At 39.0% G+C, this 24,383-nt stretch overlaps 1 protein-coding gene across 1 annotated transcript in view; it reads right to left on the bottom strand.

Annotated features, from left to right (window-relative positions):
- Nucleotides 1-2,026: 2,026 nt before the first annotated feature.
- The window catches only part of LOC149869181 (uncharacterized), a 94,929-nt gene continuing 72,572 nt past the window's right edge, over nucleotides 2,027-24,383 (bottom strand). Inside the window, exon 4 of the mRNA XM_090039870.1 lies at nucleotides 2,027-2,922. Coding sequence (XP_089895996.1) covers nucleotides 2,836-2,922 — 87 coding nt within the window. The 3' untranslated portion in view covers nucleotides 2,027-2,835. The remainder of the gene's footprint in view (nucleotides 2,923-24,383) is intronic.

Below are 24,383 nucleotides of genomic sequence, written 5' to 3'. Positions count from 1 at the left end.
CCTTTTACCAAATACCTGAGGTTAAGGTCTAGGGAGTGGGGGACCTGGATTTTAAGTCCACCTCACCTTTTTACCTTTCTTGTTGCAACTTGGCCACATGGTAGAAGGAATGAAAATTTCATTGGGCTGGAAGAAGAATGAGCAAGAAGGAGTGTTGTGGGTAGTGGTTAGGACACTTTTCTAGAATAGGGAAGTTGTGCATTCTGGCTTCTGCTTCCCAATACAAACTATACATTTTGTCCAATAACTAATGAAAAATGCATAAATGGTAATGCAGCTTCAACAGGTTATCTGAAAGATGATGTAATGCATACCCTGATGGTTAGGGTGTGGTCCTGAGACATGAGATGTGCATCCAAAGTCCCTCAGAGTGATGTTAGTCATGGCCTCTTGTCTTGCCTTCCTGGGCAAATATCCGCACCACTAGACTATTTATTGGGTAATGTGAGTTTCCCATCACCTCAGATGTCTTGACACAGAAATCAGTGCTGCTGTCTATCACTTAAGTCCACTTAGTAGATATTTCCTCTAGTGAGCTAGATCCCTAGAGGGTACTTCCTCTTAGCTGGTTGGCAGAAATGCTTTAGATTGCTCATTATTCTGCTCAGTGTGGAACATAAAGGTGTGTTTGTGTCTCCATGGTGGAAATATGGTTACCTTCTGAGGACTCCTTAGGGTGTCCACTGAGAGAACTGGGTACCTAGGCACCTTAGGAGTATAACAGGATCAGCTCCCCTGAGGAAGATACCTATACACACACACACACACACACACACACATATATATACACACATATGCATATATACACACACACACACATACATATATATACACATATACATATACATATATACACACACATATATATATACACACACATACATACATATATATTCACATATACACACACACACACACACACACACACACACACACACACATATATCTGAGGAAAGTGATAGCTAAAGCTTAGTTTCCTTAGAGGTGAAATAGAGTCTGGGCTTTAACGTTTTGCATGCTGTTTATACATGCAAATGGACGAATGGGGTGGAACTGAGCAAAGATACATCAGCAGTCAAAACAATAAGGAATAATGAGAGATGTATTTTTGTAGCTAGAGCTCAATTGTATGTTTTCAACAAAAAGAAAATATAGTTTTGGTTGATGGCATGTTGAAAAATGTAGAACAGGAAAACACCCATACCTGCTGTTGTAGCATCACCCTGATAATTTTAATGAGAAGTCAGAGAATTCATATAGTAAAGATGACAACTTCGAGCACATCAACCTTCTACAACACACACATAATTATGAATAATTTTGAACCTGAAATAACATTTTTCACATATTCATAAAAAGAAAAAGACTAATTTACTTGTGATAACAAGCTTGAATACAATATACCTTGTTCAATAAGACCGTATTAAATTTCAGTTCATTTTACAGTTGCTGTTACTACTAGTAGTTTTCAGTGTCTGACCAAATCAGAAGGCTGAATAATTAGAGACTTGTTTATAACATTGTTTTTCCTCCACATGTCCTCCATTATGCTTGCTTTCCGATGACCAAACTCCCATTAATTTCAGAGACTTCAGCACAGAAGGAATGAACTATATCTATAGGTTCCTAAAGCTTTCAGTGAAACTGTTTACTTTTTGATTCAACCAGCTTGCTGGATTCAGATAGGCAAATGATGAACATAAAAAAAATTAAATCAATGGCATGCATGTGAAAAAAAATCCAAATTAAATGTAAATAAATGTACCTCTGCTTTTTCTTTATTTAAATAATGAGAACTGTGTGGAGATGCTTGCTTTTTAAAATGACTTATAAAAGTACTTATAAAACAAATGAACATGCTATGAATGCTAATTCAATCTTTGAGCAAGCAATTGTACTTAAATACTCACCCCACAATAATATTTAAAGAATGTTGAAACACAAACATCAGGCAGAAAAGCAGTACTTGAGCAGATTGCTCCCTTTGTACCTATTAATTACACACTAATAAAATCAGTGGCTACAAAGCAGGCCTCTGAGAGTCTGCAGTAGGCGTTTACCATCCAACACCTCTTTTCCTTTGTAGTACAACAAATTATCTATGCAAAGTGAATTCATTCACTCCCTGTTACCAACCTCTGAATAAATTATACTTGTCTCTTGAAATATCAGCTTTAGTGCATCATCTTCAGATACAGAAATTTTGACCATCATTAATCTTTGGGAGAAAAGAAATAACCATTTCCTGTGAAACTGAACAATGAACATGGCAAATTATAATTGTTAGGAGGAAACAAATATGCTTTGAAATAAGGCTTTTTCCTATGTCATTACAAATATAAAGGGTTAGGTCCATGCCTGCTACAAATCAATTTAGTTCCAGTAGAGATGAATTCATTTATACCAACTGTGGATCCAGGATGAAGCTGGGTGGGTGGTTAGAATAAAAAACAGAGGCATTTTGTGTGTGATACAAAGTTTGCCAAGGTTAAACTTTGAAAGGGATGCTTCCTTTGACTTTAATGGCTTTGGAAAGTCCCTATAATTACATTTAAACTTGCAGTGTGTTGGTCTGCATATGGGATGCTGTCTAGTATTTTATTAACCAAAACATTTCAGTCCATTACCCATTTTTCTCATACTTTTGCTTTCTAGCTACGTTACAGTATATCGTTTTACAAAAACGCTTTAAAAGCTTCTCACAAAGTTAATGAAAATATATTCAGAACCATTTTTACAAACAGTCCTTGAAGCATAGATTTAAACTTTCCAATCACATCACAGAAAAGATGTGTCAAGCTAATGGAACTCAAAATGTGCATGGGTTAGTTTTGGTTAAGCATTTAACCCATGCTGTGAAATGGTCATCTGATAACAGAGGAATTCAGGTCTTGTCCAGTAGAAAATAAGCAGGAGATAAGTCTGTGAAATGAAAGAATGGATTTGTATCAGTCAACAGATACTAAATAATTTATTTCAAATATATTTAAAATATAGCCAGACTTCAGAGGAATGGTCAAACTGATTTAATTCAAATATAAATGAATCATAAATAGATCTTTTTGTTTTGTTTTGAAGTTAATGTTGATCAACTTTCTACTTTAGAGAGAGAAAAGTTGAAGTCGAATGCTCTTCTATAAGGTAATTAAAATATTTCTAACTCTAATTAAAATGACAGGTCTATTTTATTAGAGGATTATGTTTTCATTGTTGGAGCACAGCATGAGGAACCAGGAATTCCTGAGTTTCAATATATCCTTAGATAATGATTCCTCAGTAGGTTTGGCAAGTCATGTAACTTCTCTGCATCAGTTTTTCCATCTAAAAACTGTACATACTGAATAAATGTACCATAAACATTTATTAAACAGTGATTGGGAGGGTTAAATAGCTCATATTTTCAAAATGCTTTGAGATTAAATATTCTACACAAATACTTATGTTTTTATCATCTCTCTCTCAAATTAGAAAGCTTCATAGTCCATTGATAAATGTGTACTTCACAAAGAAAACATGTAAATATATAAAACAAAATTAGACTCAGGTGAGACATATTTGTTAGTTACAGTGGTCTATGAACATCAAAGCATTTCTGTGTTTGCCAGTTATTAAGGCCCACAGATCTTGTTCTTAAGATAATTAAAATACTATATAAAATCATACAAAACAGGGAGAAAAAATGACGGCAATGAGAATGACAAGCAAGTATGACTAATCTCAGCATGTCGTCGTAGAGGAATAAAATGTCAGTTTCTCAGTTGCTTGAAATAATATCTTTGAATAATTTATATTGTGTATTGTTTATGATTTTTAAAAATAGAAATCTGTATTTGAGATTTTTAGAGCAGTTTAGGAGTTTGGGACATGTTTCTCATTAATATAATCCCATAGAATGCTTGGAAAATCTCTACCCATGCATATATATAACAAATTGACCACAGCACTTCTGCACTGAAGATGTGTCTGGAGGTGAAAATTTGTTAGCAAGATCAATCTCTAGTTAATATTTTGCTGCCTTTTTAAATAAATGTTATGACACATTATTTAATTGCAGAGTAAAATGCATGTTTTGCTTGTTGTTGCTACAGTAGCACGGAGGCCCAAAAGATCACGTTCCTCATTTTGAGTTGGCCAGGAATGGAACTTTCAGTTGTGCAGAAAGTTGGAATTGATAGAACATTCGAAGAACTTGTTGGCCTGGGTATGAATTGCCATACTTTTTTCCAAGTGGTGTCCAGGTTATTGAAGTTCCTCATCTTTTAATTTGTTTGATATTTGCTCAGAAGATCTCATCTACCTCCTCCTGGTTGGTTAAAATGGGAGCAGTTTTTGGCTGAGCAACCAGTTCAGTAACAATGGTAATGGTTAAAAATCTAGCTTTTGGCTGAGCAGCAAGGGGTAATGTGAGCGATGCTAAGGCATGGACTCTGCCCCTCACGTAGGGTGCCTATATATGTGCTTGGGAGTGGGGGGTGGGGAGCAGTTAAATTAGAACGGATCCTGGAGAGCCACTGTAATTAAAATCCCGCAGCATCATGTGTATTAAGTGCCTGAGTATTTAAAAAGGCAGTGGGACACTTTAAGTAAAGCTCATTCAACAAACTTTAAAGTGCCCCAGTGGCCATTTTTAAACCTGCTATGGCAATGCTAGAGCGTTCTAATTAGAGCATATTGGAGCACTTGTGTAGGCACCCATAAAGTCCAGCACAGCTCTCGGTAGCCACTGCTGTGTCCCCATACTTCTATTCTGGCATGAAAAATCAGCTTCCTTACCTATAACACAAATCTCAATTTTGGATGGGTAGTTTTGAGGGATGAAGTTTCATATGGCATGCAAGTAAATATAGTATATTTTCAACCTAAAGTGTTCATAATTGAAACAGTGTTTCTTTACTTTTAAAGTCAACATGAACTGTTTATTAAAGTTAAAGCTGACCTTGTTGTTTATCTTGTAGACTACTGTACAGTGAAGATTGATTCTCTACCACATTAGACCTTGCATAACTGTTTACATCTATGCAAAGTAGACACATAGCTGTTATATAATTTATTTATGTACCATAGTCATCTAATTGTTTTTATAAACATTATTTTATGCACAGTTTCACAGCTGGAAATGATTCAGACGAACAGAAAATAGGGGAAAATGAAGGCTACAGCTAATACTTTCGTGGACTACTCCTTGATTTTTAATGAGGGTTTTGATTGAATAAGGACCATAACATTTGGCCTGAAGTCAACATATTTTTGAAGATTTCAAACTGAGCTAAATTCCTCTACAAACATCTTCATGTTTTCATCTTCAAAGCTATCTTTTTCAAAAGCAGTCCTTACAGTGTGATCAATTTTATAAACAAACCAGAAATAGGAGTGACAGTGCTCCTGGTCCTTCTCAAATTTAGTTTCAGACAATTAAGAAAAAGACAATAAGAATGTATAATACCCAAAATAGTTTGTATTTTCTATACAATGAAAAATATGCTATGGAATTTCAGATTTGATTAAATTTTTCCATGCATATTACAAACCTTATATCATGAAAAATTTTCTTCTGGTAACGAATAGGGCCAAAAAGATCTATAATGCAACTTTTTATTGGTCTGTTTATTACTTAATGCAAGGGTATCAAAGATACAGCATGTGGGCCAGATCCAGATCACACTGCCTTATCATCTGGCCCATTCTGCTACTCATGGGTCTTGAACTGGACTTGCACCCTGCATACAGTGCATGCCAGACCAGCCCCAGACACTGAATATGGTGCACAGGGCTGGATCTGGCATGCACGGTGTACGGTATGTAGAGTTGGATGCAGTGCACCCTGCATGTGGCACACAGGGGTGGCTATAGCACATGCATGGCATGCAAAATGCAGTGCTAGTCCACAGGGCTCACAGCGCCCGCACCAGACCAGCTCTTCATGCTGGATCCAGTGCATGGAGCTGGTCCATAGACCCAGTCCAGCACACAGACCAGCCCCATGCCATTAATCCAGCCTGCAGGCCATCCTTGAACCACTCGTGTGGCCCACTGGGTCTGATGAATTTGACATCCCTGATCAAGTGGGATTTATTCCATCTTGTTAGGTCTTACTTTTATCTTGCTCATGGAAGCTGCCATTTTGGGCTGCTTATTTTTGAATATTTGAAAATATAATCTTTTTATAGTGTGAATAAACTAAGTGAAAGGATAAACAAAAACTATTATAAAAACACTGTGTTTTAGTGGAGTTATTATCCATTTTACAATTAGCACTAAGAATGCAGAAAATCTGGAACATTTGCTTTTAAATTTTGACAAACTTGCCAAAGCTATGGCACTGAAGACAAAAATGTACTGTGTCAGTGACATCTCGCTAGGCATAGTGTTCAGATGTGCTCCCAAACCTTTTATTTAAACTATTTAATTTGAGGGTTCAGAGTGGCCACAGTCCCAGGCTTGCTCCAGATACAGCAATGCCTAAACTCTGGTGAGATTCAGAAAGAGGGGCAATAATCTTCCTATTCACTCATTGAGCATGATCCATTAGATGTGGATTGAATTTGATTAAGCCCACACAAAAGATGGATGCAGGAGGAGGCAGTTATGAAGCTGCTTACACAATAACTCACTCACTTTGAAGGAGAAAACACCAGGCTCATAATCTCCCCTACTTAAGGGGTTTTGAGTTCACATTTCTCAACAGTGTTCTTTAACCATAGTATGATTGTACTTTCTAGGGTAGGTTCCTTCTGTTGGAGTAGTTCTGCCTTTTATTAACTGTTTAAATACCTATCAGAACATGGACAAGGCTCCATGTCTCCCAGATGACTGCTGTAATCAGTCACCGCTGCTGCCACCGCAACCGTTTCCTCACATGTTTTGAAAGGAATGAATTGTTTTCTGAAAAAAAGAACTAAGATGCCCAAAACTAAAAGTGTGTTCATGGTTTTGAATCCCTGCAGTCAAGAGCTAGTGGTTAAATCTGTGGAAGGAGCATGGCTTTATTTACACACTTTTTCTCAGCATTTTCTACTGGTTGGATTAGATGACCAAAAAGCAGTGTATGCTCAACATACTGGCTTTCATGGATCCCATTCCAAAGTACCTAATGCTTTCCAGGCAAGGTTCTTTGGGCAAATCTGATTTCTTTTATTAGACCAACTCAAATAGTTGAAAAAAAACCTTATTTGCTAGCTTTTGGGGCCAAATACTGTTTGTGGAACTCTGCCAGCCTGCAAGGGGAAACCCACAGTTTCCTGCATTTTTCTTCTTTAAAGGAGAATTCATTTATAAAGTTTGTTCATGACCCTTTCATATATTCTTGCAGCCCACTTCTGGGTCATGACTGATGGGTTATGAAATGCTGATCTACTCCACCCCACTGCTCAAAGCAGGACCACCCCCCAACTAGATCATTCCAGCCAGGGCTTTGTCAAGGTGGACCTTAAAAACAGTAGCTGCAGCAAATGGTAGCTGCAGTGAATAGTCCAGGGAGCTTGTGAAATGTTCTCCACAGGAGGTTTGAAGACAGGCATGTGTTGGATGGCTTAAAAACAGTAAATCCTATTTCTGTGCGGGGATTTGGATTAGATGACCCTTGAGGTACCTTCCAACGCTACAAGCCCTGCTCATGCAAAGAGAAAGTTATGTGCATCCCAATATCATACATAATAGGCCATCAAATAAAAGAGGACTCATGTACACATGATTTTAACATTTTGATCCAAGTATTTTAATTTGTATTGACCTAGAAATATACGTTGGCTCTGTCACTATCAAGATAAAATGTTGCAAGCAGCCTTATTAAAAGGCTCTTACTGCCTTAATAAAAACTCACTCAAATGTGAGACTCAGCAGATTCTTTCTCAGTGAGAGAATCAAATGTGAGGTTGATGAGAAGACACAAATGCATGAAATGCTAGGACCGGAAATACTGGAATGTTGCAACCATTAAGCTGTGCAGACAAAATGCTAGCCAACAGAGTTTTGTATCTTTCCCATACTTACCTTTTACTCATTGGCAGATTCAAAAACTGTTACAAGATCGTACTAATTAATGGTATAGTCCTAATCCTCAGTTCAGATCTCATCCTAAGGACCTAACTTGTATACTGGGTAATTCAGCAGGGGACTTATGTGACTATGAAGAAACTTTTGTGTCTACCACAGTGCAGGTATACAGTCGACCCATAGCATCTACTGTTGTGGTAGTCATTTCAGGCTTAATGAATCCTCTTTGTAGAGGGAGATGGGGGGGACTTGTAGTAGGAGATCTTCTGGTTCCTGCTTTCTCATATTCTGCCCACACCTGCCCTTTGATGCTGCCAATTTGGGAAATGCTATTGAGAAGTGTCATGCTGGGCCTTAGATGGCCACGTCTGGGGGTTACCTCAGGATCAGGAGAAGCAGCCATGTTCTGAGGGAGCCTACCAGAGTGTAGGGAAGCCAGAAGCTAAGAGATCCATCTTGGGAACTGAGTCAGAGATCCAGAGGGTCAGGCACAGCACAAGGTTAGGCCTATTTGTTACTTTGAAGGGATTGTGGGATGTTGCCCACCAAGAAGAACTATAAGCCTCCCTTAGGATGGGAAGCCACTGAGAAAATAATAACTAATTCCTTAGGGCAAAAGAAAGGCAAAACAGGGGCATGAGAAATGCTTAAAGTTTGAGAATGGGTGCACCAAGAGGGACACCAGGAACATCAAGCACAGTACACTGGACAGTATCCACTTGAATGAGTCTGAGGAGCCAGTAGATGCCATACTGTGAAACTCTGCCCAGAAATGTGAATGGACAAGAGCCAGGAAAATGGCCCCACAGTCCCCAGAGATTCCTCTAGCCAGAGCCTCCTTGTTGGTCAGATAGATTACTAGCTTGGCTAGGGCTAGGAGGAGGTTGATTAGGATATCCTGGGACTTGGTGGGGCCATGGAGGGGGAGTGCATAAACAGAAGTGTGGGGAGTAGTGCAGCCAAAACCCCAGCAGAAGGTTCTGGAGGAGTGGTGAAGAGACTACAGCCTGGTGCAATTCAGGTAGGTGTGCGCCAGGGTCTCCTGCTTGCAGAAGGGGCAGGTATTAGGGACATCCTGAAACCACACCAGATACACATCCATAGTGATGGATCTGTGGAGGAGCTGCCAGCTGAGGTCCCTGGTGGCTCACAGGATCAGGGTTGAGCATATGCTGACAGAACAAGGAGCAAAGTTCTCAAGTTGCAGCGAAGGAGGTTTGCTTCACCACCCTCACTAGGAAGGTATTGAAGCACTGGAACAGGTAACTTAGGGAAGGGGTGGATGGTTCTATGATTCTGTGCTTGTCCACCAGGGGCCCTTGTCCTCACTGAAGGCATCTTAGAATCAGAGAATCATAAAAAAAGCAGAGCCATCCCCAAATATATAATTCCAGCCAAGGCTTTGTCTAGCTGGGTCTTAAAAACCTTCAAAGATAGAGATTCCACATCCTCTCTGGGTAACCTCTGACAGTGTTTTGCTACCCTCCTATTGAGAAAGTATTTCCTAATATCTAACCTAAACTACATTTGCTGCAGCTTGAGACCTTGTTCTGTCATCTGTCACCACTGAGAACTCTTTGGACCGCCCCTTCAGGTAGTCTGTCCTCATAAGTCACGTGCCCCAGCCCCCTCACCATTTTCATTGCCCTCTGCTGGACTCTCCAATTTATCCAGACCTTTTCTGTAGTGGGGGGCTCAAAACTGGACACAGCAGTGCAGATGTGGTCTCACCAGTACTAAATAAAGGGGAATAATCATTTCCCTTGATCTGCTGGCAACACTCCTACCTATGCAGCCAAGTATGCCATTAGCTTTCTTGGCAACAAGGGCACACTTATCACTTGGTGTCTGGATGGGATGCAAAAGCAGGATGGTGGAGCATGTGGACCATGAGCACATAGAGCTGATGGCAATAGCCTGTTTGGAAGTGGACTAACTTGGTATCCCTAGGCCTTAAGACAGTGTAGTGGGGAATGTGGGGAATTGTATTAGGTCGAAGGGTCATGCCAGCCTTGGCATCTTCATAAAGGGTAATAAGAATAGAATATAAATATATATAAATATTCAAGGCCTTGGCCTGACAACGAGTGCTGCATTAGGGAGGGACCATATGCCTTATATATTGGAAATGAAGAGGATCTGCTTCCAGAGGCAGGATTTTCCCTAAGACACATTTAATGTAAAAGAAAAAAAAACAACAGAAGAAAAATCATGGGAATTAATCTGCTTTCAAAATTATTTATTTAAACATATTCCAATTTAACAGTGATTAAGGGAATATCACTTCCCTGATCTTTTTCTTTTTATCCCAAACTCCTTTTTTTTTTTTTTTTTACAGTTGGTCAGGTCTAATGTGGATCTGGTATCTCTGACACATCTTCATAAAGGGTATTAAGAATAGAGTATAAGCACCTGTACAGGGAGTAGGATCACATTTTGTACATTTGGAGGTAAGAGTATACATAACCCCTATTTAGGTTTCAAAAGCAAAGTTACTTTTGCATTCTATCAGTAGATACTACTAGCACATGCCTGAGAAAAAATAAATTAAGAGCTATAGACTCATGACTCCCCAATTTTTCTCCTGATTGTAAAGCACTTGCTTTTGTAAAACTTGAGATGTTTGCTACTATAAATGCTAACTAAAAAAATCTATACTCCTTCATATGCTTGCATATGCAGCATCTAAGTAGAAATCAAATGAGTCTTCCATTCCCACTTTCTCTCTATGCAAGAAGAATGTCCCATCTGCTATTATTCTAATATTTTATAAGAAACAAAAGAATTTTAATCCTCAATTTTTTTCATCTACTGGCAAATCAAGCTCCAAAGTGGGATTTTTAAAAAACAATCTCATTTGCATGAAGTGAGTAAGTCAAAATAGAAGAATGACAAGTCTGAGGCAAATCTCAACTATGCACAGAGGTCTGTTTGTACTGGCATTGTGAAAAAATTGTGAATAGATTACCACTCAGTACATACTGCTCTCTCAAAGTTTGGTGCATTTACTACTCCAGACATCAGTATCTTGAGGATTCACTGAGTACCAATTTCTCCACATGTCTCAAGTGTCCATTAACCTTATATATGTAGTAAATTTTAGTAGTCAGTATCCAAAACTATTTAAAAAATCACATACCTCACTCTTGCTATGCAGTAACTATTCACAAGTTTTCATACGAGTTTCCAAAAATCTATCAACAATTCTAAAGTTTACTTTAAAAAACCAATGAGATAAGGTAAATAGTTGCACTGGTTGTGACAGTAATATCCAGTTAATTTGTTCTGGGTCTGTTTCTTTCCTAGATTGTGCCATTTCAATTAGCTTAATTGAAGTAGCACACTAGAGTAAATGACTGAAGAATCAAACCCCATCTTCAGAGTGATATAAATATATCAACCAGTTAATCCTATATTATTATTATTATTGTCATGGTAGATCTGGGACACTGTGCGGCAAAGAAGTTAAATGATTTGCTCAAGGCCACAAAATAGATTGAGCAGCCTAGTGGCACAGGTGATACTAACTGCCACTTCTTCCAACATATTCAGCAATGAGCTGTAAGTATTTCAGACACACAGATAGAGTAATGGAACTATGTTCTTCTTTCCCTTATTTAATTAAAGCTTTATTTAAAAATGACTAATATTATAAAATTATGACAGTGCAAATAAATTATATATACCTTGTAAATCATAATGTTTTTACTTTACCCCTTGATGGCTTTAAATAAGTTTCTCTGTTGAATAGGCCACATTACAATCCTGTGTTGTCTGTGTGTTGATTGTTATATATGTTGTCATGGTAGCTGATGTTACCAAGGAAGTATGTTATCCCATTTAAGCTTTTAGAGCTTGTATTAAAAATAAAGTTCACACCATGAAAACATAAGAAAGCATTAAAATCACTAAGCCACACTAAAATGAACTATGGGGAAACATTATATTTTCAATGCAATTAAATTGTGAGCTTCAACTTACATTGTTAAATTAAAGAAATAATACAGTTGCTGCAGCTTGTAAGCAATACTAAGATTTTATCATGTGCAAGATCAGAATAAAGTATAAACACCATAATGTGGTTCCAGTTCTAAGAACTCAGATCAAAGATTCAAGCCAGGTGTGGCTCTGGAGTTTCATTGCTCAAGGCTAATTATTCAAAAAGTCCCCACCCAAGAAAGTAGTTTATCAGGTTTACTTTTTTGCTTGTAGACACTTTTTAAAAAGGCATTACCCAAGCTCAGCTATTGTATGTGCTACATTATAGTTATCAAAACAATTTCACATTTTTTATTAGATGACTGACTAAGCCTAGAGTACATATATGTTTAAGTTTGTTGTTTTTTTTATCAGGAACCAGAGTGGAAAAGGTTGATCTCAGCCATATCATTCAAGTGCCACAGAAATACAAGCAGATTTCATGAATTTTAGTGTGGGTTGAACTGCTTAATAACTGTTTTAGTCAACAGGCAGACAGCCATAGTACAGCAGAGTCTACTTGCATTTTTACCCTCTTAAGGTACATGCCTGCTAAACAATGTATTTTCTGTTTAGCCAAAACATATGAAATGCTACACTACATTCTACAAACTACATTAACTATGTAACATATGTTTGAATATAATTTTTCTACTGAACCTTTTTAAAAGAAAATATATGACTTTATTTTGCTAATGACTCAGCCTGTTTTTATGAATATTCTGGCATGGCTCATTTTTAAAAAGATTTAAAACATCTCTTGTTGTCATATTTGTCAAGTTAATTTCCAGTAACTTCAGGAAATTATTTTTGGGGTAGTTAACATTCCATGGGTATTGTTTCCTCCTGCTCCCTTCATCAGGGGAAAAAAAATCCTTTTCCTTCACTGATATTCCTACATTTTCCAAGGATGACCCTTGCTGATATTCAAACTACCTCCCAATTAGGCAAACAACTAAGCCAGTGAAGAGAATGCTACCATTTGCTGCTGCTTTAGGCTTGCCAAATATACCTATCTCTTTGAAGCAACAAGGAAGCAGAGAGGACGCTGATCATTAGAGGGATCTGGGATACATCAGCTGAGATGCATCTTGGGCTCTACTCTTTGTTCAGGGTTGTGACTCAAAATGTTTGCTAATGCACAGGTAGGGTTCCAATACTTACAAGCTGCAATGCATATGTATGTGAATGTGTATATGTTAATCAACATGCAACGTGAAGTTGAAGAGAGAGGAGCTGGAATGTGAGGAACTTTGAAGCAACTAGATTCCAGAAGGTTTTAACTTTCTGCAAAAGTTAAAGCCTCATTTTAGGTGAGGGGAGGAAAAACTGTCAGTTGGGTAAACTGGATGTTACAGGTACTCCAGAAGGAAAAGTATTTGTAGCAACAAACATTTTTCAGGAACATAGTAAATGGTTAAAGAGTAGCAGGTAATTAATAAGAACTAAAAATGCTAATATTTTCATGAGGCACTGCAGCTGACACCCCATTTTAACTGATTTTTAAACAAATCATGAATTATGAAGATAATTGCTTCCTTGGCTTAATGACAAAAGGAATTCTTATGTCTATTGTATGTACTGTTCAATGCCGAAGGCACTGTACAAGCTAAGGCTAATGCTTAGAGACCTACTGATTAATAGTTCTCAAGCTTATTTTGGTTATGGTATGATAAATTAGGGAGTGTCCTTCTTAATGCAAAACTTGAAATTATACCTTCTTTTCTGAATAACCAAAAATCCCTGCACTTCTATTATACAGTATCAAGAAAATCATTAAATTAAGGTTAATATATGCTTTCCATTACAAGACAGTTCCCCTAATATCATTCTTTTCTATTCCACTTTTTGTGCCCATCATTGTGGCATCTGGCAGATTTCCAAACACCAAACAATGTGACTAGCTTAGCCAATATGTGGTTCTTCTCTTTGGGGGCTAAACTGCATGCGACTATTTTGCCTTTATAGCACAGCAAAGGCAAAGTGTATTCTTCTGCAGTGATTAAGAGAATGTATGCATATCTTATGAAATATGCTGGTAAGTGTATATGTGTATCTGTGAGTATGGCTGAATGAATACGTTACCATGAGGTAAGTAAGGGAGTGAACTTAAGAGTGTCAGCCACTCCTCAACAACCACTCGTGTCCATGGTCTTATTCCATGATAATTGAAGATAGCTTCACTGAGGACAATCAATATGGAGTACCTAATTCCATATCCTATTTTATCTTCTGTTAATTTTTTCAATAGCTGTACTGTGTGTTGAACTGCAAACTCATTTTGACTGTAGGGCTTATCAGACTTCTCTGCTGTCTTTTTTACTTGCGTGTTGAACCAAGGAGCTGAGATATTGGGCTAAAAATGGAAGTTTTGCAAAATTTTATGAAACTCAATTCACAGGAAGCACCCTTAAAAAAAATTGAATATGGCCCAGGCACAGCCAGCTTTACAAGTCTGAGCACTGTTGGAGCTGGGAGGGGGGGCATATGAACAATGATCAACTTTAAGAAACCTTAACATGTGATTAAAGTTATAAAAGTCATTGTTTCTCCCTTGCCACTGGAGTGTGAGAGCAAGAATAATTTAGTTGGTCTAATAAAAGATATCACATTTACCTTGTCTGCCTGTATCCCTTGACCAACATGGCTACAACCAACACCCGCAAAGGACTGCATTTAAAGGACAAACTGATGGCTTGGGGAGAAGTCAACCTGTAAGAGGCAGTAGGTTTACCACCTCAGTTAAGACTGTATTTTGTGATTTGAAAGGATTGAATGAAATGCAAGAGGCTGCAGGCTCACTAACCTGCTTCTTGTCTTCTGCTGTCAATATTTCTGTTATCACTAAATAAAGCAAAATAATTTAACATGTAATAATCTGTCTGGAAGATGGTGAACTGTTATTTTGAAATATGGTACTTATGGGTATCACATCTAGCCACTAAAAGCTCAGTTTTGGTTTTACTCTGAGCCCAGAGTGAGAAAGGTTGCTATGCTGCAGTCTAGGGAGGCCAAGATTCACTGTCTTTTCCCCTAGTTTCTGAATTGCCTTGGAAAAGAACAAACTACACTATGTTATACCCATTGCTATGTGTAATTCCTGGACATTTCTCACCCTTCCCCATCTTGTCCTGGCCACAAGCACCATTGTAGAGACCAACTCGATGAAATCTACCTTCTCTCCCAGGTTGTGGATAGCAGTAAGAGCAGTTAAAATACTTTATATTCTGTTACCCTCTTTGTTTCTGGTATGCAGGGTAGACTACATTTTTGTTCTGAATATCCTTATGGTAACATTATTAAGTTAGTTACAAATTGGCAACTTCTCAAAGAAAATTACAAAAGTGCATATGCAAAAGTACATACAATGTGTACAAAAATATTTGCTATGAAAATAAACCTTCAATATAGTGTGAAACAGAAACTATTTATACTCAAGCTGTTTCAGTTTGGCCACTTGGTACTTAGGTGAGTGTAGCAGTTAGCCAGGATCCAAGATCATACTTCAGTGTTCAAACACAGCCTCATAACTATTCCTGTTTACTTGAAAGATGAACAGAATTAACATTGAATTAATTATATATTAAATCTGCCTTTATATTTGTTGGTCACACAGTGGATCCCACAATATTTGTCCAACCTTCCCTATGGGAGACAGAACCTTTGTAAGAAAATGGATCTCAAAAGATCTGGAGAAGATAATTATTATATGTTCTTGCAACTGCTGGCCCAATACAAGATCGTTGCATGAGGGCTTAAACTGGGAATATCTATACATGTTGTAGATAAATTTAGAAGTTAATTATGTTGTCTTGATCAACACCACTTAAATAGCTTTGTAGCTTTGCTGCTAATTTTTTTTTAAAAAGGTTGTGGACACAGTCATAGAGTACTTTTAATTTAATTAAAAATGAATTTTATGTCACAGGATGATGATGAAACAACCAATGAAGTAAGAGAAAAGACAGCTTTGTAGACCCAAGTGGTAAGTCTTTAACAAAGAGAGTTCCCTCTTCCAGTAGTTACCTTATCTGATCAAGTAAACATCTTTCCCTTTTATACTGTATTCACACAAGCCTTGCCTTCTTAATGTAGAGATATAGGACCATTATGCCCTAAGGCATCATCATGCCCATCTTCCAACATCTACAAGAGCTACACAGGGAAAGGTTATAGGGAGGGTGGGACAGAAATATTGTATATTGATCACATGTTCTCTCAAAATGTTCAAAAAATCAGTTTGTTACTGTTCCAGTACTGACAAAAAAGAGATGACTGAGTTATCTCCCACAGCTCATCCCACTGAAAGTAGATCTGGATTCAACTCAAAAGATTCCTTGCAGCAAGATCCAGCTGGTAGGGGGCGGGGAGGGGGATGCAGAACAGTAAAGTTGTATACATTTTAGCTTAAATTTTTCAAAAGTTTAAGAATGACATATTGAAATCCCTTAGGCACATTTCAAGAATGTATTCTTGATGTGGAGGTATATTTAAAATAATTATGTCAGCTATAATATATATAAATGCTGAAAAAAATATATCCCTGAAGAATTTGGCATACTTATAAAATACATTTTGGCTGTGAAACTGCACTTTGATCCATGAGGAAAAAAAGGGCCTGCCCACGCACACCAGGTTATGGGGATTTGTCCCAGTCAAGGACTAAGGCACTAAGTTAATTGTATTCCAATGCATCAGTATATTTTACAAGACTTACCACTTTATTCTACAGCTCACTGTAAAGCTTAAAGGCTCAACCAAGGCCAAAGGTCCAAACACCATTGTGATAAAGATATCAGTTTTGGTTGCTAGTGGCAAACAATTAAGCAGATGCCTTTGGCTCAGTCAAAAGACCAACTTACAGGTGCGTCAACTGTGGGCAGCCTTCAGCCTACATGCAGAGCAAGGTTTGAATTCACATATCTAGAACTATAACTGGCCCCTTCTTATTGCTCTGCCCCCCACATTTCCACTCATTAAAAATCATGCCTGCATTGAAATAGAAGAGGATATAGGGGGAAAAAATGTATAAAATTATTAAGTAATCATTTTGTTCCTAAAACTTATCTGAACAATTATACAGTTTCATAGTTTCTAGGGTCGGAAGAGACCTGAGCAGATCATCTAGTCCGACTCCCTGCCATGGCAGGAAAGAGTAATGGGGTCAAATGACCCCAACAAGATGTTCATCCAACCTCCTCTTAAAGACCCCCAGGGTAGGAGCCAGCACCACTTCTCTTGGAAGCTGGTTCCAGACCCTAGCCGCCCTGACTGTAAAGTAGCGCCTCCTGATATCTAACCTAAACCTACCCTCTGCCAGCTTGTGACCGTTATTCCTGGTCACTCCTGGCGGTGCTCGGGGGAACAGGGACTCCCCCCCAGTGCTTGCTGATCCCCCCTGACTAGTTTATAACAGGCCACAAGATCCCCCCTCAACCTTCTCTTCTGGAGGCTGAACAGGTTCAGGTCCTGCAGCCTGTCCTCATAGGGCCTGCCCTGTTGTCCCCTGATCGTACGAGTGGCCCTCCTCTGGACCCTCTCCATGCTGTCCACATCCCTCTTGAAGTGCGGCACCCAGAACTGGACGCAGTACTCCAGCTGCGGCCTGACCAGTGCCGCATAGAGGGGGAGGATCACCTCTTTGAACCTGCTCGAGATGCATCTGTGGATGCATGCCAAGGTTGGCCTTCCTGACTGCCTCTCCACACTGCCGGCTCATGTTCATCTTGGAGTCAATGATGACCCCCAGATCCCTTTCCGCCTCCATGCTGATAAGAGGGGAGTTCCACAACCTGTAGGTATGGTGCCGGTTGTTCCTCCCAAAGTGCATCACCTTGCACTTGTCTGTGTTCAAACCCATCCTATTCTCATCCGCCCACCCTTGTAACCTGTCTAGGTCTGATTGTAGCCTGTTGCATCCTTCCAGTGTGCCCATGTCCCCCCACATCGTAGTGTCATCAGCAAATTTGAACAGGGTGCTTTTTACCCCCTCATCCAAATCACTGATGAAGATGTTGAACAGCGCGGGCGCAAGGACCGAGCCGTGCAGAACCCCACCGCCCACGTCCTTCCAGGGTGAGAAGGACCCATCTACTACCACCCTCTGGGTGCGGCCCTCCAGCCAGTTGGCGACCCATTTGACTGTGTGGGTGTCTACACCCCAGCCCCCCAGTTTCTTAATGAGAACAGGGTGAGAGACAGTGTCAATAAACAGGGTGAGAGACAGTTGGTTCAATAAAACATATTGCCAAAAAATCTTTCTCTCTTATGCCATTTCTATTAATGTAATATATTAACATATGTTAGAATAATGCCCCCAAATACTGTACTAATCCAATATAACAAACAATTCTAGGACAAAGCTTGACTATTCTTTCTATTGACAATTTGTTTAAAGATTTTTTTTTAAATGAAAATGCTAAAGTTTGCTTGAGTATTATGAGCACAGCTCTATTGGCATAGAGTAGGCCATGGGAGCCTCTCTCTTTTGGCACACATACCTCAAATCAGCCCCACACCTTCCTGGATTGCCATTCCCATCTCCTTTCCCTGCCCAATCAGCTGCTCTGTTTTCCATTTTCTGACCCATTGCCCTACCCGATCTGTTGCTCTGCTTTCTGTTTCCTGCCCTGTACTCCCTGCCTGATTTTCTGCTGTTTTCTGCTCCCTGCCCTATCTGCTGCTGTGCTGCCCATCCTTTCCCCAGTCTGCTGCATATCACACACAGAGGCTGCCCATGCAACTTGTGGAACATGTGCTGCAGGTTAGCCACCCCTGGAGTAAGGATAAGATATGACACACAACAAAGGATATGATAGAGTGAGCATTGATAAAGGGACTCTGCAAATACATTTTGTGATATAATTAAATATTAACAACTCTGAGCAACTAAGCAGGGTTTGACTACACACCCTTACACTTGCATTTTTAAAGATACAGTATTATGCTTATCTGAAATGGATCTTGATACACATACACATTTTTAGAGAGTATGTATTATTACTTCTTTTTTGGCTCAGCCAAAATATTACTGGAATCAGTCACTGACCTCAAAGGCCGGTGATCAAAATCAATAAAGTAACTGACACTTTGCTCCCATCAGTATAGTTGATGATCAATACTCCATAAAACTCTAGAGACAGGGATCTCTCTGTTCCTGGTGAGTAGAAAGGAACCTCTCTTATGGACAACTTTTAAGGATGATTGTAGTATAAATTAAAATAAGCTTACATTTTTTCCCCATCTAAACCCAACTCAGCATTTTAAGGATAGTTTGCTTTAAAGGGAAAGGCTAGATGAAAGGTTGGGTAACATAATTCTATTCCCATCTCTGACCACTCTTTCTCCTGCAAAAATTCACATGACTTCTCAGTTCTCCAGTTACTTTTTCTATAAATGGGATACAGTCATTTTATATTCCCTGTAAGATTGTTTCAACAAATCTTGCAACAACAATGTGCTATACAAGAACTAAGGTTACACATTGGTATGCTCCGCCCAAGAGAGGAAGCAGCAACCCTGACTAGTAGCATAAGTATTAATTGTAGCTGCCTGTAAAAGATGCACTAATTTTTTAGTTTGTGTACTTACTATTTTTGCTCTGCTTTTGTGAATAATACATTCAACTGATAGTTTTAACCAGAGATGAACTTTTTAGTTCAAAAGTCATTCTATTTTAAGGAATGTGAAGAGACGGTAGTTATAACTACAAATTGAACAGCTTCATTAAATGGCATGCAGGGGTAGGAGGATAAATGGCATACCACAGTTATTTTTCTGGGCAGGAAGTTGAAAGTCAAATTCTGATAAACTTTAAAAACTGCTGCATACTTCTCACTTTGGCTGTCCAAAAGCCTGAAGTGCATTGTTACAGGATCAGTTTGCTGGCAACTGCTGGGAATACAGAAGTTTGGAGAGTAGGTAAAATCATAACTCTGCTCAGACAGGCAAAAAATTTTTAATGACACTGTTCTATTTGTAGGTATAACTACTACTCCTTCATATGTGCTTATTATATAAATATTTATGGTTTTTGTAATCACGAGCTTTGGTACTGAAGCCAGGGCTTGTGTGTTCATAGATGGTATGATCCCATCACCCTAGAAGCTTCATTGGTAGTAGTTTTGCTGCCAGTAGGATCTTCCAAGCTGGACAGGTCAAACATTTGTCAAGAACCTCTCAAATAACCCTCAAAAAACTCACAAATGACTACATGAATAAATATAGAAAAAGTACTCAAAATTGAGTATGTTCAATATTTTAAAATTATACTGAACAAGATCTGGTGGAACATCTACAAAAGTACCACAGCAAACAGATAAACTGATAAAAATGGGTCTCTTGAAGTTTGCAAATCCGCGTTGTTTCACAGTAGTGGAAAGACTATGCCATGAAATGAGAAGAGGCTTTATGGTGGGTGATATAGTAGTTATTGGCAATGAGGCTATCAATCTGCTATCTAAGACTGAAAGAGAAAATGCACAATGCATATCCTCCTGATGAATGATGACAATAATAGATGGATGGTAACAGTTAAAAAAAACAGATATGAGACAGCAGAGCAGGGGTGTTCAATCCCAAGCCCATCAGCCAGATCCCACCTCCAGTGCCTTGTCAGGCAGCCCACAGGGTTCCTCATGGATTTGTGTCCCTGTGTGATAGATCCTGTGTGCAGGGCAGCATGGGGCCTAATCCTGGAATGCAGAGCCCAGCAGAGGCAGTGCAGGTCCCAAAGCCCAATCCCTGTACAAGGCCTGGAGCCATGATCGCAGCATAGGGGTGCTGGGCAGAGGTGGCACAAGGTCCCAGGACACAGTCCCAGCACACAGGGTGGGCAGGGCAGTGTAGTCTCTGTCCTGGCATGCAGGCCCAACCTTGTGGCATGGGCTCCAAACTGGCCCACAGACCAGCCCTGTGGAGCTGAAAGACTGAGCACCAATGAATCAGAAGATGGTGGGAAAGTTATGGAAGATGTTGATACTGAGGGGGAGACCAAAAGAAAACCATAGAAAAACAACAAGAGTTAAAAACAAATATGGTTTGATGAAAATTGTAGAAAAAAGTATAAGGACTTGCATACAGTGAGGATTCAGAATCTGAATCAGTCTCAAGTCGAGGAATATGATCAAGCCAAACAAGGAGACAAACAGCTAGTAAAATGAAACAAAACACTCATATATAGGTACATACATAGCTTCATGAAGGGGATAGGGCAGAAGTATGTATATATGAAACATTTATATTAAAAAGCAATACACACACAGAGCCTTTTTGTCTATTAGGAACATAACATATTAAAAGCTCTTCCAACACATAATATTGATTTAATGGGTCTCTTTCTGAATTCCTTGTATAACAAAAGCTCCTTTTCCTGTCAGTAGGTATTGTAGGTATGGGAAAACTCTGGAATCAACCAGTATAGTTTCAGTTTCACCTTCATATACAATAATTGATGTATTGTTGTATTACAGATTTGATACTAAATATTCTGAACAATGCTTTAGTATGATACACTATAGGGTAACTGAAACTGCTCATTCTAGTGGAAGGCTAAGTTGTGGCTATGTGTCTCACACCCACATTGGCCTCCATTGTGAGCTTGAAAATATCCCAGAAGTATGCATGATCTATTTGCTCCTTTTCAGCACTTAAGACGACCAGAAATTAGACAGAATAACCAGTTTAGCACAACTCTGAGCTGACAGATGATTCCAAATCACAGGACTTAGTTTTTATAGGTTGGGTCTTCAATTATGGGGGTATCTGCTTGAAGGGAAGCACAGTAGTGCATGAGTAGTCCAGTAAGTTCTTGGATGAGCATTCCAGTAAATTCTTGGAGTTTGTTGGGAATAACTTTCTGATACTCATGGTGGACAGACCAACCAGGGGATAAGCTCTTCTATTTACTCACAAATAAAGTAATTGGTTGAGAATGTGAAGGTGGAAGGTAACTTAAGTGTGACCATCAGGGGCAAATACAGGAGAGTGCATTGGTGAATTTGCACCCTACTTTGATTTCCACTCCATGCAAAGTTTAAAACCAACTGCTTGGCAGTGGCAGCAGCATTTCTAGTCAGGTAGTGCTAAGGTAGTCAATTGACTTCATGACCAATTATAATCAACCTCACGCTCCCTTCTAATCACTTCATTTCACAGGTGTTAGTGACCCCCTCTTCTTTTGTATGGTCTTGATGTTCTGCCAATCAAGCTATTCTTTGTTCTACAATTCTGTTGTCTGTTAGCAGCTTTATTACCACCAGCAGCTATTTATTCATTAGCAGCTTCATTACCGGGCCAGGAGCAGCCCTTCTAGTTGTTTTTAATTCGTTACAGTGAAGTTATATTGATTTTTGCTTCAATTTTAAACTGAATGATATAACCCTAGGCACTTAGTATATTCATAAAGTTTCTAGCTGTTTTTTTAAACTGGAAAAAGATATGTGTTGCTCCATATATGATGGTGCACCTCATGATCTGCACACACCCTTTTCAAAATTCCAGTTCTGCTCCTGGTGACCACAGAATGTTCAAGATCCTAAGGGGAAGAAAGAAGATCAGTAGACTTTGAAAAAGGAAACTTTAACAAACTCAGGGAATTGGAGGGCAGGATCCTTTGAGAGAGAAATCTGAGGGGAAAAGGAGTCCTGGTTGTACTCTAAGGAGGCTCTTTTAAATGGCACAGAACAAAGTTATCCGGATGTGATGGAAGTATGGAAAGTGCAACAGGAGGCCAACCTGGCTAAGTAGCAGTCTCTTTAGTGACTTGAAACTTAAAAAGGAATCCTATAAAAAGTGGAAACTTGGTTGCAATATGAAGGAAAATATAAAAGTATGGCATGGGAGAAAATTAGGAAGGCCAAGGCACAATTTTAGATGCAGCTAGCATGGGATATAAAGACATAAAATGCGATTCTACAAGTATGTCAAAAGTAAAAGGAAGGCCAAAGAAACCACAGGTCCCTTATGTAATGCAGAAGGCAATCTAATTATGGATGATGCAAAGAAGGCTAAAGTATTTAATGATATTTTTACTTCAGTTTTTCTAAATAAAGTCAGCTCCCAAATGAAAAGTACAGTTGGCAACAAAGATAGGGAAGGAGACAAATGGCCTGGAGTAGCAGAAGAACAGATTAGGGATTACTTAGAGAACCTATATGTCTGCAGGTCAACAGGACACTTGGGGTGCACTGTAGGGTACTGAAGAAATTGGATGAGGTAATTTCAGTTCTCATTGAGTACTCATCAAGTTTGGGTGAGGTCACTAATGATTGGGAAAGGACAAATATCATGCCTATTTTTAAAACAGAGAAGAAGGACGACCACAGAATTACAGACCAGTCGTCCTGACCACAATACCTGAAATACTTATGAAACAGGTCCTGAAGGAATCTATTGTAAAGCACCTAGAAGAGAACAAGGTGATCAGGAAAGGCCAGCATGGATTCATCAAAACAAATCATGACTGACCATCCTTTTATGACAAGGCAGCGGGCTCTGTGAATAGGAGAAGTGCTGGGGATGTGATATACCTTGATTTAGCAAGGCTTTTGATACAGTTTCCCTTGACATTCTCATTAATAAGCTAAGGAAATTCAAACTACAGGAAAATACTGTAAGGTGAATACATAACTGGTTGGATCATGTTGCTCAATGAGTAGTCTTCAGTACCTACTTGAAAGGAGGTATCAAGTAGGGTTCCCCACAATCTGCCCTGGATCTGGTATTGTTCAACCATCTCCATTAATGATTTGGATGATGGGATTGAGTGCATGCTTAGAAACATTGTGGATAACCAAATTGGGTGGAGTTGCAGACTCTTTGGAAGGTAGGGCGAGGATCCAGAATGGATTGGAGAGACTGGAAAAATAGTCTACCATTAATTATATGAGATCCAGGAAGGACAAAATGCAAAGTCCTGCACTTGGGACAGAATAATTACATGCATAAATACAGGCTGGGGAATGACAGACTAAGCTGTAGTACTTCAGAGAAGGGCCTGGGGTAACAGTGGGCTATGTACTGTATATGTGCCAACAGTATGCTCTTGTTCCAAAACAGAGCAACAACATACTGGATTGTATTAACAGGAGTATCTTTGTAAATCAAGAGAAGTGATTTTTCTGCTCTATTTAGCATGGGTGAGGCTCCACTTGCAGTACTGTGTCCAGTTGTAAATCCTACACTTCAAGAAAGATGTGGACAGATTGGAATGAGTTCAACACCAAGTGACAAAATGATTAGAGGCCTGGGAAGCAAGACTTAGGAGAAAACTCTGAAATAGTGAGATTCATTAATCTGAAGAAAAGAAGACTGAGGGGGATTCTATAACAGTGTTCAAATACCTGAAGGGCAGTTATAGAGAGGATGGAGATGGGTTTTTCTCTGTGATCATAGAAGACAGAAATAGTTACAGC

This window comes from Crocodylus siamensis, chromosome 3 (genome assembly GCF_052110815.1).
Source record: "Crocodylus siamensis isolate JL-2025a chromosome 3, ASM5211081v1, whole genome shotgun sequence".
Lineage (NCBI taxonomy): Eukaryota > Metazoa > Chordata > Crocodylia > Crocodylidae > Crocodylus > Crocodylus siamensis.
The sequence above is the reverse complement of the archived record's forward strand: the minus strand, read 5'-3'. Positions and strand labels throughout refer to the sequence as shown.